This window comes from Numida meleagris, chromosome 3, assembly GCF_002078875.1.
Source record: "Numida meleagris isolate 19003 breed g44 Domestic line chromosome 3, NumMel1.0, whole genome shotgun sequence".
NCBI classification, from domain to species: Eukaryota; Metazoa; Chordata; class Aves; order Galliformes; family Numididae; genus Numida; species Numida meleagris.
Window position 1 is genome coordinate 72,585,035 of NC_034411.1, and position 14,968 is coordinate 72,600,002.

The 14,968-nt window shown below is 36.3% G+C and overlaps 1 protein-coding gene across 14 annotated transcripts in view; it reads right to left on the minus strand.

Moving 5' to 3' along the window:
• KLHL32 (kelch like family member 32) overlaps window positions 1–14,968 on the minus strand; it is a 122,396-nt gene that overhangs the window by 62,128 nt on the left and 45,300 nt on the right. For 13 of the 14 annotated variants that reach the window (XM_021391209.1, XM_021391203.1, XM_021391201.1 and 10 more), the window contains 2 exons: window positions 11,292–11,399; window positions 37–135 (listed from right to left, as the gene is read on the minus strand). In XM_021391209.1, coding sequence (XP_021246884.1) covers window positions 37–135; window positions 11,292–11,399 — 207 coding nt within the window. Of the gene's footprint in view, window positions 1–36; window positions 136–441; window positions 1,101–11,291; window positions 11,400–14,968 lie in introns of those variants that run through there. The other variant, XM_021391213.1, reaches the window with a different exon arrangement.

Consider the following 14,968-nt stretch of genomic DNA (forward strand, 5'->3'; position numbering starts at 1 on the left):
CAAAAGTTTACCAATCATCAGGAAGATAAATCTCACCTGTATGAGATAATGAGAACATAAACTGAGAAGTTCCAGCAGCTGCAAATGACTCCCAGCTGCTAGTACATCCTGTATCACCCCTGGCTCCAAAAGGATCTGTAAGGAAGAAAATGGAAGGTTCATCATGTAGACAACACTACAGTTTTTGATAATTCAGACATTTTAATCCACATAAAGAACAGAAAGAGTAAAACAAAAGCACACTGAGAAATCTTTGCAGGACAGAAACAGAGTTTTTAGAGTTCACTCACATTGCCCAAGGATTGTAAAGAGATTTTTCCTGTAGGAGTTCATAAACCATTCTACCCCCAAATTCTTTAAAATGAAATGCCTGTTATTTGTATAAAAGGAGACTTTTCAAAATAACAGAGCATTTTTCAGTTGTATGCATGCATACCATACCTGGTTGTTTCCATGTATACTGATAAATCAGACCAATAGAACTGCCTGAGAAGTCTTCAGAATTAATATTGTTTATTCATGTAAAAATATACGGACTAGAAACATCCCTCCCGTTCTGCATGGTGCACTACTTCATAATTTTCCTAGCCTCTCTCTTCCTTTTACAAGACAAGGCTGTGAAGGCACAGAGTGAGCATGCTGCTGGGGAAGTGCCAGAAAGGGCTTAGAAACCAAGACTGATTATCCTGTCACTTCCTCATATGAAACTCCCACTCATTTCAATTAAAATCACGCACAGGCAGCAGCCAGGATAATTGGGCCTCAGTTCCTAGCCTGCTGTCTTGGGGTCAGCTTGTCAGAGCATCCCTCTCAGGACACAAAAAGTCTTTGAGAATACAGACGCTGGGCAATCCCTTTTAACAGCAGCTGCACCACAAACCATCTAAACCAGTATTATTTAAAGATAAGCAGTGTTTCATCCAACAAAAATCAGAAAAGGATGAGAAATATTAATTCTTCAAAGATATTTCATTTATTCCGTTTAATGCTTGTTTTATTTCCCCTGGCAACTTTGCTTTTACACCACATGAGGTCAGTCTCTCACTGTTCCAGTGGGAAGTAAAGCTTTTCTCAGACCCTTTTTCTTCCGCCCATACAATTTAGTTTTGACACACAGTATCACTTAAGTATCTCAGAAGCAGTGGAGTATGGAGGATAGCATACAAAAGGTAAGACACTGATTACAATTTCTACAGTTAAATTGTTTTTGAGGGAAATTAAGAAATATGTATGCATTTCTTCAAGCAAAATGGATTCTCCAGCATAATGGATATCTTAGGAAAAAGAAAAGGATTGATACTTGTTTATATCAAGAACTTACTTAAATTTAGTTCTGGTGGTATATGACATGCCTAAAGTTTGCACAAATCCCTGTATGTTTATACTAAGTTTTAGGTGAACATAATATGTAATTTACATGCAGTAAAACAGTTTATTTATGTAGCCAGGCAGACATGTAAAGATGTTTATGTAAATGAGAATCAAGCCCAGGAAAATGCAGGTTTTGGCTGACGCTAATTAGGTGGCTATACATGATTACAGGTAGTTCAAGGGAAAGACAGAAAGGCTATCAGTTACAAAAATATCACTGACGGGTACAGTTACAAAATTGTGCAGCACCACAAATTATTTTCAAGTGAGAACTCAAGGTCAGACTGACAAAAAAAAAGCTGTTTATACCTTGCAACATCTGTTATTCAGACAGCATTTACACCGAGCAACTTCTGTCACCTGAACTGACTCTGTATTGCTTGTTAAATGCCAGCCACCAGCTTAGATTTGTTAAAGACACAATATAAGTGAAACAGATCACTAAGCAGATTACTATCTTGTAGGCATAGACAAACTCTATTTAACTGCGATACCATGAATGTATTTTAAAGCTACAGCAATCAATTTAAAAATAATACTAGTAACTTTATGAGATAAGAAGTAGGATGAGAGTCAGGGAAGGTGAAATGTTACTACTTAGAGGTGATCTGCACAAAGTTAGCAAAAAAGTTCATTTCAAGGTGGCAGAATGCTTTTTTTTTTTTTTTTTTTTTTTTTTTTTTTTTTTTTACACATTTCCTACATCGTGCAAGATGTATTCCACTGAGATAACATATTCAACATATTTCCCAGGAAAACTGAGGAACGTCTATTCTGTCTCTTCCCAAACTTCACCTTGAACAGAACTATCTGAATTTTTATTAAATACTCATTTGAATATTGGCAACTATACTAATTCACCATCAGCAAATTGATGCTGGGGAGACCCATAAGAAAAGAACAACAGTAATTAAGAAGGAAAAAAATATATTACAAGCCCTCCTTCTATTGAAACCTAGGCAATCCACAATTATTCCATACCTCAACTTCTATTAATACAGTTACAAAATCTGTTTTAATCTCCAGTATAGCTGTTTATTGTATCCTATATATCTGCTGTTCAGCTGAATCTTAACAGTAAATGCACATAAATACCACCATTAGCACACTACAAGAACACAGTGACCAATTCTCCTCTCTTTGTCTAACTCAAAGCAATAGCTCTGAGGTTTTCAGTGACACTATCTGAAAATCAATGACAGGGAAACAAAAACCTACTTTGGATTCACAGTTTCAAAACTGATCACAAATTATTTCTGTGGAAACTAAAGAGAGAAGCTTAGTCACTTTCCCTGTTCCATACTCAGCCCAGCAGTTACAAGGCATAATTATCACAGCAGAAACTGGGGAGTAATCGCAACCATCAAACCCAGACAAATTTTGCTATCATCACCACTAAGACATGTGCCTTTATATGACAAATGCCATCATAAGACTGGTTTCTGTGCTATTTTCATATTAAGATTAATTAGATGTAATTCATGTATCACACCTGGCAAAGTTCTTTAGGCTCTCAACTTTTCCCTTGTCTATGATGCCACCCAAGAAAATCAGCTTAACCACCTTCTCCCTGTATACTATGGGCAGATCTTGCAGATAGCCTTGGCAGCTTACTTTTTCAAGCCCCTGGTGTGACATATTGCTTATATTCAAATTGATCTGATGCAAAAATGTGGTGTTTCTTTGCAACAGAATGTTCACAGCATCCAGATTACACAATTCTTAGATCTATGATTTTTAGAGACAGAATATAAATCCACATGGAAATGCATCTTTTTATTCTTGGTTGATATACTGAGGAAAACTGCTCTTTAAATGTAAGAATTAGAAACTTCTGTAAATTAAACCTGAGCTTCTGAAGCACAGTTCTGAGGCAGAAAAGGCTGATTATAATCAGGCTCACAGTCACAAAAAACATGGTCACAAAGCCCTGAACAAATCCTTTTCATCTATCCTCTGGGCAGTAGTTCTCAACTTAGAATTAATTCCTACTTCCCCCATGATTTTCCTCTTTCCTTCCCAACTCATCTTGCCTAGCCTAATACATCTTAGGGCTCTGGACAACTATGGAGATTAACCAGGATCACACATCTTGCCTCTTTCTTCAGTGTTTACTCTAGGACAATTCCTGGTAACACAAAGCAACTAGTGGGTATGATTTCTTGGGCTAGGAGCAGTATAAGAACCACTGTCCTTTCTCAAGGACAATTCTGGGACAAATAGTCATGCCCCACTTCTATGCAGCTCAAACTAAGAACCTCATTCTATTCTTCTAATGCCTTTTTTTTTTTTTTAATAACCAACCATAAGCCTACCCAAAAATTGCATGGTTATAGCAAAGAGGGAAGTAATAGGTGGAAGGCAGTGAGGAAAAAGCCTCTTTAAGCTGTCCTTCCCAAAAAATGAAACTTACAGCCTGAGAAGGCAATGTCCCTGTTCACTGTCAAATCCTATGGGGTGTCATGGGATTTTTATCTGGAAAAAAATAACTAGATCATTTAATCTGTTCCCTATATACTGCTGGCCATTACGCTATAACAATAAGGAAATACATAATGTCATATCAAAAAGTAGTAAACCATACGGAATTTAACACATAAAAAGGAAAAAAAAAATCCTAAAATTCCTGACAGTCTAATGTAAGAGAAAATTCCTTCTTGACTCCGCTTGCAGTGATCAGCATTTCAAACAAGACAGGCATCTAACAAAAGCACGACTTGTTTCTCCCCTCTGGAGACCATTCTGTGTGCTTCAGAGCAATCAAAAAAGTAACTTTTCTTTTAGAACAATTCAGAGTGCATTTCACTCACAACCAGTTAGCACTTCTGCCTGTCTCAGAGCTCACTGGTGTTTCACTTGAATTCTGTACTTCCCACATGTTGAGAAAGGCTGCTTCAAAATAACGTGAGCAGAGTAAGGATGTTCGAGTGCCCTGCAGGCAACTGCCCAAAGCATGGGCACATAATGTTTGATAGTACTTATTGCAAAACCCAGATGTCTCATTAGTCAGTGCCGGAAGAAATCATGACCAGCATTTCTCTGATACTTACCAAAGTATTTTTTCCAGAAAACTCAGAGAAAGTCTGAGTTAAATGCATAGCATATAAACTAAGACAAACAACATGAAACATTAAACTTTCTCTAAAAAAAATGAGCAGAGTAATTAAGTTCCATGTTATTCTAAGCCTTTGAGACAATCTCTAGTTGAACTGTGAACCTGAGACCTAGCAGTTGCAACACAGCACTACCTCATGGCAGCCTACAGCTCCTCATGAGGGTAGCAGGGGGCAGCGCTGAGCTCTGCTCTCTGGTGACACGGACAGGACTCGTGGAAATGGCATGGAGCTGCTTCGGGGGAGGGGCAGGGTGGGTGTTAGGGAAAGGTTCTTCACCAGAGGGCGGCGAGCATGGAATAGGCTCATCAGGGCAGTGGTCACGGACCTGAGCTGCTGGAGTTCAAAGTGTTTGGACAATGCTCTCAGACATAGGGTTTGAATTTTGGGTGGTGCTGTGTAGAGCAGGGAGTTGAACTCAATGATCCTTGTGGGTCCCTTCCAACTTAGGATATGCTATGATTCTAGGCAGAGAAAAAAGATTATCCTCCTGTTAGCTCAAACTTATGTCTTTTAACTTTGAAATCGCATTGAAAATGATGTTAAAATAAATATTTTCAATAAGATATAGTCCTCCTGCAGATATTTTTCCAAGACCTTGGCATGTTGCCCCGGTAGAAAAGAACAAGGATATTTGAAATCAACAGGCAGTTTGATTGAAATCCATTATTCATTTTTTGTCAAAAGGCAACCGGTTGAACTGCCTGACACAGCAAATGGGAGGTCATTTATGTAAGAAAGTCAACCACCACAATACCTCACCCACAAGTGAGCTAGAATGGGTTTAACAGAATAAGAAGTGCTAAGAGAGCTGCTTCCCCTCAATCTCAACTGAAAATGGCAAATGAAATACTGGTTAATCACTAGAAAAACTGTCACTATCAAAAGAGGGAGATGTTGATTAGAGATGAAAGACAAGATTCTATAAAGGCATCAAAGCTATTATCAGGAGAAACAGTTGTACTTACAAGTGTTTATTTGTGCTATTTATTTTCTACTGAGACCTTTGACATTTCTTGTTAAAGGAAGAACTTTAACAGGAAAAAAAAAAAGCCAAACCAAAAGAACAAAAACAAAATAAGTTCACAAAGAAGCTGTAAGATAATACTTTAAATAACTGTAATTTTGTGTGTAGTGTGTATTAATTTGAAAAAAAAAATCACCAGATGTTACTCCTACTAAGACATGACACCTGTTTGATAAAGCAATATTATCTGTTACAGGACTACAGTGTGTTTTCTTTTTATAGTGAATACAAGTTAAAGTTGGTAAATAAAATCAGTAAATAAACAGAATTCATAAGTTTGAGTAACACTGAGAGCAACGGAAGATAATTATATATTGATATCACCTTTAATAAAGACTGCTTCTGTGTTAACACTTAGTGAGTAGAAAAATGAAATTTGCTGCATTTTTTAATACATATGTAACAAAAATGTGATCTGAAAAAAATGAGCTAAGAAGAGTTTAAAGCCTATTTTTGAATCATTATATATATGAAAATTTGTATTTGGCTTTCAAGAACCAGAAATATTTCCACATTCTTTCTGTAGAAAGAGTGCAAAGCTACACTAATCTTGGGCTATCTAAGATACATAGCTACTTCAAAATTTGTTTTTGGAGAAAGAGCTGAACATAAACCAGCCTGTATACTAGTGTGAACCCTCCGATTCCTTCCTTCTTCCTTTGGTGATTTAGAATAATTTTGTAACTTTTTACTAATACAGAAACAAAATACTATTGTTTAGAAAAAGAAAACAGAAAACTGCCTGTTAGAAAATAGGAACTATTGAGGAAAATAGGCCAGGAGGAGAACTATATATTAAGACTCATTATGCTGCTGCTTTCCCACGTGGCCTTTGGAAAGCTATTTGCATCAAAGGATGAAAATATTTTTGAAGAAATACATCGAAGTCAGTGATTACTTGATTTTGTTATGTGCTTTGATGTACTCAAACAAAATTCTACCTAAATGCAAAATATTATTTATTACCATAGATTAAAGACATACAATAAAATTTAATTACAAAGAGAGATCAAAGTCTGCAAAGCATTCCAGTACATCCAACTGGACTCCAACTGTGCATTTGTATTTTTCATAGAATCATAGAATGGCCTGGGTTGAAAAGGACCTCAAAGATCATCTAGTTTCAACCCCCCTGCTGTGTGCAGGGTTGCCAACCACTAGACCAGGCTGCCCAGAGCCATGTCCAGCCTGGCCTTGAATGCCTCCAGGGATGGGGCATCCACAACCTCCTTGGGCAACCTGTTCCAGTGCGTCACCACCCCCTGAGTGAAAAACTTCCTCCTAATATCTAACCTAAACTTCCCCTGCCTTAGTTTAAAACCATTCCCCCTTGTCCTATAACTATCCACCCATGTAAACAGTCGTACCCCCTCCCGTTTATACGTTCCCTATTTTGTTGAATTAGAATCACAATCATCTACTGCAAATTAAAGCCAGTGTTCTTGCATGATTCCTCTTTCTTGAGACAACAGCACAGTGCCTGTCTGATGATTCAAATGACAGTATCATTCAAATAAAACATTAACAAAAATGATGCAGTTTGCAGGATCTAAATTTGAGGAGGAAGGCAAGAGCCCCATCTAAAATGAGGAGCCTCAAAGTTTCAGTTTAAGCCAGTTACTTAGTCCCACTAGACTTAAACTTTCTAAGATCCTGTCTTCAGCACTGAAACTTTTCAGATGCCTAAAGGTTTTATTCTGATCAGAAGTATCTTTTCTTGTAATTATGAGAGATTTGTCATCCAACTAAACTGACCTGTCCATGGTTTAATTGGATTCCTTTTCTCCAAATGAGATTATGGTTACAAAGAAGAAAAACTCAAAAACAACAACAACAAAAAGAGCAGACAACAGTGCTTGGGACTCTTTAACCTAGACTCTTACTCATTACCCAGTGGTTGAGACGGGAGGAATTGTGAATTCCAAGCCCTGCTCCAAGAGCTGTTTCCTTATATTAATATCTAAAACATTATTTTTTGTATTTCATCCACCTCCCTTTCCAGTGCACATCTGATACTTGCAGAATGCCTTGCGAGAACAAAGGGTGAGTAATCTAATCACTGAGATTGCTACCACCTTGAAGTAAAAAAGAGAATGACGCTAGTACCCTTTTATGAAGAAAGGACATGGCCAACTACAGCAGGGAAATAATCCTTTCACTGTATTGTGAGTATGTGGAGTACATGGTAAAATGCCTAGTCCACCAAGGAAAGTATTTAAGACATACTTTTCTTCAAACTTCAATTATTTCTTCATTTTCAGCCTCACCTGAAAAGACTGGGGGAATTAAGCATGTTATACTGTTACCGTCTGTCACAAAAGCTTTCTTCTTGAACATCAGGCATTGTAGATTCAACTGCTAAGTAAAAGAGGGATGAGTCCCATTCCTTCATGATGATGTTATGGCCATGACAGCAAGGGCGCAAAAAAATGATTGGGATCTCTTATTAGAACAGACAGCTCTGATGGTGACACATAATTCCAAAAGAAAAATCATGCCTGAAATTCCTGAAAGGATCTGAAATCTAATCACTGTAGGTATTGGATTAATGCACTGTAGATTTGCAAGAGAAAACAATCCAGATAGGTTTGAGGTTCTTAACTCTCTTGATGCAGAAAACAAGAAACGTCATTAAATTCATTGAAAGAGTAAGAAACCATTACCTGCACTTTTTACATTCTTCTTTTGCAATCACATATAGCACTCAGGAAAGAGCCTGTCAAAGGGAAAATATCCCACCAAATAAATCTACTGTATTTTTGCTGCTGGACAGTTGAGTGAGAGGAAAGGTCACTTTTGCCCAAGATTTAATTATTAGAGGATTACTGAGAGTCCGCTTGCATAGAGCATGCTGCCGAAATTATATTCTGTATTTAATCTCAACTTTACTATTGAGGAACAAAATCAAATTCTGATGCTACTCCTTTTGTAACCTTTTATTCATTTCTATATCAACATTTATTTCTTTGTTGTTGTATGATAAGGGACCATAATAATGGAATAATTCCACTGGAATTCTGAAATTATTTATATTTAACTTCCATCTTATCACAATCTTTTCTTCTACTGAAAAATCAATTTTTCCTTAAAAGCAAAAGATTTACAGCAGTTATTACAATAACACACTGTCTGCTTCAGCAGACAGGACGATAACATCGGTAATATAAGTCCACAGTAGCATTCCAAATTTAACAATAATAACATAAGGATCTTTGAGTTGCATTTCTGATTGCAATATCATGCTAAAAATTAAATTTGTTAATTTTGATCATTTTGAACAACTGTAGCCATCAAATATTACCATCATGCAATTTTGAACATTTCCAGCAGATGTCTCCAATGCACTATTTTACACAGAAAGTTACGTTAAAGTTACATTCAAATTGAATGTAAGTTTAGCAAAATATTTAAAAAAACAAATAGAGAAAAGCTGAAATTAAATATTTATCTGTTGAGACATGAATAAGTTATTACTGTCACTATACTGTTGTCAGTTGCACAGTGTTCTCTAAAGTTTTTTTTTTTTGCACCACCATAGTGACTGAAGGTGTTCAAACTGAAAGCCTTTTTTAATTTTTTTAAATTTTTTTTGAGAGCCAAATCTGATGATATCTTGATACTTAGATTATTAGAGCAATATCAGATTGCAATTGGCATGCATGAATTTTGGGTTACTAAGAAATACTGTTTTTGTTTTGAAAACAAACAGAAACAGAAATAGTTTGCAGGCTCAAGCTAAAGATGTCTGGTTTCACAACTCTGGTGTAAGCATGCAATAATCCAGCTATTTGTTAATAACCTTTGTGGATTACTCCCACTCAGTACCCTGAAACACAAATGTTCACCAAGATTCTGTGAGTTGAGTCAGTAAATAAGCAATGCTCAATATTTATAAACCAAGCTCAAGAAGAGAAATTCAAGGACAAGGGAAAATTCAATACTGCATTTTCACAGATCTGCATTATCACTGTGTTGTACTTCAAAAATACCTTTCTAAGAGAACTCCTTAAGAATTCTTGTCATTTCTCTGTGCTTCGAAGTAGCACAGTAGTATCTGATAGAGCTGATAAGAGTGGAAAACTTTGCCCTGAATATGAGCTATTGTACGTACAGATAAATCTAAATTTAACTCAAGATGCCAACTAATTTATTGGAAGTCGATTATATCTGAAAATGAGAGACTCCGAAATCTCTATAGGATCAAAGATAGAAAGCATATTAAGTGCTAGGGAGCTGAGGGTACTGTTCCACAAGTAAGGTGGGGCTGACTACTGTCTTACGAAAAACAAATCCATCCAATCATGGTCACGTATTTTACATAGGTTTACTGGACTTTGAATTTTGATGAAAGCTAGCTTGACTGTTCTGCTATTCACAGCAGATAGAAAAGTTCAGCTACAAGTACATTACAGCACACGTTTTCAAAACTGGTTTTGGTCTTTTGGATACTTTATTTAGCAACAGGAGTTCTGTTTTCACTATAATAGACCTATATCTCAGATAACTTAAAGGATGATAAGGATTCTCTACAACACAGGAAACTATTTTACCTATCGCAGCTTTCAACTGAAATAACAAAAAAACATACATATAACAAGCCATACACTCATAACTTCAGCCAATTCAGTAACATAGCATGGAATCTCTCCTTTTTTTTGTACTGAGAAAAAACTTATTCAAAGTTTTGTTTTCCAGAACAGGAAACACAGAAATTTAGAGCGTTAGTCTCTAAGGCTAATGGCAAACTATTATCTGCTTTGTGGTAACAAACATATAAATTCCTTTCTTCTATTTAATTCCCTTCAAAAAATTCATGACTTACATACGCACACCACAGTACAACCCAGAAATTGATTTAACATTTTCTTTTCAAAATAAATTAGTAAATTAAATTGTTGTAGCAATAATTCCAGAAATACTTTGGTTTTCTAGAATGTTAAAGTACAAAGCAAGAATAACATATCTCCAATGGTGTAAGAAGCTTTTAGTTCACTAAACTGAACTGAGATGAAATCATAGAGCAACACTAACCAGACATGTAAAGAATAGATATGGCAGGACATATAGATGTGTTGGGTGCTTTTATTGTGAGTTTTTGCTGTTGTTGGTTGGTTGGTTAGTTTTGCGTGTTTGTTTGCTTTTGGAGTTTATTTTTGGTGGGTGGGAGAGAAGTCAAGTAGGGGTGGAAACAGGAGCATCACTTCACATTCTCTGATTCTCCAAAGTTTTGTTTTGACTTATATGCTAGTAACATAATATGATATACAATCTACTCTCATAAAAATTGCAACAAAAAAAGATGCACAGTACCTATATGCATTTACAAAGATACTTGGATTGTATCTTTCCAGAAAGTAAAAGACTGTATTTCCCCTCAATTATATAATCTGTCAAGCACAGCAAAAGTTCATAATTATTTATTATTAGAAAAATGTACTGTATTTTTTCTCTCTTATTTAGCATGTGGATCAACTCACATTAAATTTTTATGAACAATCAGACTATCACAAAAAGGGCATATAAGTCTTATATGGTTCACTGTCTGGATGCAATGAACATAAACATGTTTTTATTGGAAAATCCTTCTAGGGGTGGGGGGGACGAACAACAACAAACAAACAAACTACTCACATAAACAATATATCCAAAGTAAGATCTGTAAATTCAAAAGACCTTGCACTGGGCAGTGCACAAGAACAGTACTTCTCTAAGGGTGGTCTTCTGTTTTTATTGCAAATTGCTTTAATTTCTCTCTCTTAATCTAAAGAGCTGTACGGTACCTGTCCAGTATATGCAAAGTCCAGGGCTTGTTTTAAACCTAGGCTTGTGACGCCATGCAAATTCACCTCATCAGCTTCACTTTCAACCATGCAGAGACTGAACATTGCCTAAGAAAAGAAAAGAAATATTAACAATTAAAATAACCCCAGTAAATTTCCAGAGAGAACAGGATTCATTTTTCCATCTTTGCTAACCTTTGATTTTCCTTGGATAAGAATTCTAAACAGCATCAGACTTGTGAGTTAGAGTGAGATGTACACCATGCTTCAACTGAAACAAATAACTTTGGTCCACAAATACATACTCCTTAAGTAATTTAGGTAAAATCAATGGGAACAGTCACACAATAAGGTATTGTTAAAAAAAATGGCAAAGAACTAGCCTCAGGGGGAAAAAAAAAGTACAAACATCACTAGAACTAATACTTACAACTATGAGTAGTATCACTATATACAAATATAAGAAGGATAATAAACCATATACAATTACTTGTATAAGAAAAAGACATAGTTACGATAGTTAATACAGTATCTCTTTTTTAAAATAATCCCCTCCAAATAGCACCTCAGACTGGAATGTGAACAGTGTTAAAATCAAGTTATTAAAAGAGGAGTAAGGATAGAAGAGCAGTCATCTAAACCTACAACTGCCCTTTACTTAGTATTGTCCCAGCTTCTCAGACCATATCAATCCTCCATAAAACCTACACTGAGGACTAGCAAGGTTATAATGGACTTCCCTACAAGTAAAACTGAGGAGAGCAGCTGTCCCTTCCATCAGGTCTCTCTTTGAAGGTCATCAATCTTCAGCACTTCCCTGGACTGGAGCAACCCTACTACTCAGTTTCTGGATCCCCAGTAGGAATCTTTTTCTTCCTAAGCCCACCTTTGCCCCACACTCTTCCCTCCTAGCATGCACTCCTGCAGGATCCCTACTTACTGCTCCTTCCCTCCTCTTGTCACTCCAATTCTCCAAATACTCTTTAAAAAATGCAACCTTTATCTCTCTCACTCTCCTACACACTTAACAAAATATACCATTCTCAGTCTTTAGACAGTAAACTGTGAACAAATAAATTAAACTGTTCCAATGACAGATGGCTGTCATTGCTAGAGAGCTTAAACTTGGCCCCAGTAGGTTTCATGCAGAACTGTTAACGCTTCTATCTATGTAGGCTAGTAAACTTCACCTTGGAGAAATCCAGTAAAGGAGCACTGCCAATGAACTTCTATACGCAGGCACTCTTCTACTTCTGTGGTTACTTTGACTGATACCTGCAGAAGCTGAGATGGTCAACAAGCACACTGGATTTCATATACATAACCTGATACCAAGCACTATTGAGATTAAAGGAAAAAATAAGCCCTATTCTCTCTAACAGTTCAGTATGTGTCATTCCCTTAGGCAGCTTCTTTCAAGAACTGAAAATGGCATGAAAATAAGTAATTTCTTCTGAAAGCCTTAGTCTTTTTCATCATTCAAATACCATAGTTTGACAAATCTGCTGCCTGGATATCATCCAGGATAGGCAAGAATGACATTTATTATATGGTCAGTCCTTGTATTTTTGCAGTTCTTATTTCAATAAAGTGATATCAGGGTTTCTTCCACAATGGCAACAGAAAAGAAATGTCAAATAGTTTAAAGTCTTTATCACTCTAATGTAGTAAGACATAGGTGTAAAATAGACATACATATATACATATAAATATAGCAACTTCAAATGCTTTTCTAATTCCATTAAAAATGTAATTATGGTTGGACATTTCATTGTCATTTAACTGTAACAAAAGAGTTCTAATAGCTACTGCGAAGTTTCAGGGTTAGCCAGGAGCTGCAAGGTTCCCATCACCCATCTGCTCCTTGTAAAAGCAGACCTCCAGATTTGTCAGGAGGAGAGAATCTGAGGCCAAAAAGCACCAGTTGACAAGTAGCCTCACAGCAAACACAGCCAAAACCATGCCCTGCATCCAAGAGCCTTAAACACTTTTGGGGATGCAGTGCCTCCTAGCATGGATGAAAATAATGCTTCATTTGCATTTGCTAATTGCGAAGGGACAATGACAACAACTGTCAGTTTCATCCAAAGCCATCGTCTGCATACCGGACAGGCTTAAAGGTAAAATAAAGTAAGTAATGGTCTACAAATGCTTATTTTCAGGGTTTTAGAAAGAGCTATTGCAAACCAAATACAAATGCATGCCTGTTCTGAATATGGATGTATATCCTAGTTCTTAAGTCGAACCAACAAGGCTTAACCCAGAGGTTTTAGCAATAGCTAGAAACAAACACAAATTCCAAAAACTTTCCTACCTAAAAATCCAAAATTGTCTCAGATGCTTTTGAACTAGAGATGTAAGATATATATCAGCCACTTCTTGGATGCTACTCCAAGTAGCATCCAAGTCACAACTCAAGGTAAAGGCTTAAAACTGCTTCAGTGAGCCTCTTCCAACCTAACTTTCACTTTATTTGGGAGGGATAAATTAAATTCAAGGGCCAGTTTGTATGGGGTAACCTTGTAGCTCTCTCCCATTATAACTTTCTCATTTGCACTAAACCCAGATTGTTGTTCTTTAAACAAGTTTGTCAGTATTGTGGTCCAATGGGATTAATTTGTAGAATAAAAGTTTCTTCTGGGAACCTGAGTCCATGCTATCTTTTTTTCTTTGAGGGTTTACTTCAGATAAACCATAATCTGATGCAGCTACATGGATGCCCATCAGCATTTGTAGCACATTTTCTAGTTTAGTTTCATCCAAAAGTAAGTCAATTAAAGCACTCTGAGACAGCCATTAATAGGGACAGTAAAAAGAACTTTATTGGTCCAGGTTAACACGATGATATGGATACATCCACAGGCATTGCTTTGCAAGGTCGTATTTCCTGCTTCTGTTGTATTTAAGGATTCAACTTTAAGATATAAAAGTCTATGCACTAACAGACCTCTCTGCAGTTCAGTAACCAAAATGTTCTTCTGGTTAAGATATTTTCTGAGTTCACGTTTAATTGCATGTTCAAAAATTTACACCTGCTCTGGACTACATAACCAATGTATGTTCAAGCTGCTGTTGCAGCTACTAACACCACAATCTGTTTATCGTAGAAGACATTACCTAGAAACATATTCTATTAAGTTCATGGCCTGTAATGTCATAAACCAGAGGGCACCACAGACTGTGTGTGATACATTGTCAACACAGTCAATAGACAGGTAGTTTTTCTGAACATTTTCTACATGACTTTATTGTGGTTGCCAGTTGTATGTAGTATAAGACAGAAGTGTTTCTAACACTTAAACTGGTTACACTTTCAGTATGAAAATATTTCAGAAGTCAATTGAAAGGACTGCATATTTATTTGCTAAATTATGTTACAATATGGTAAAATGGAACAATTGCAGGATTTCTTACACTGTTAGGAATAAGCACATTTAATTTTGAGAATGATTATCACATCATAAATCATGCTCTTATAAAAAGGATAAATAAACTTCACATGTTAAACTGGCTTTATATCACAGAACAAGACAGAAAACAAAAAGTGCAATACAAGATTTGAGACAAAAATCACACCAGGTAGCTAAGTCATTTTACCTTCATTAAGCCTTTCAGAAAAGATTATTTGTTAAGCATGAGAATATTCCCAGTAGTTTTATATTGTGTTAACTATTCAC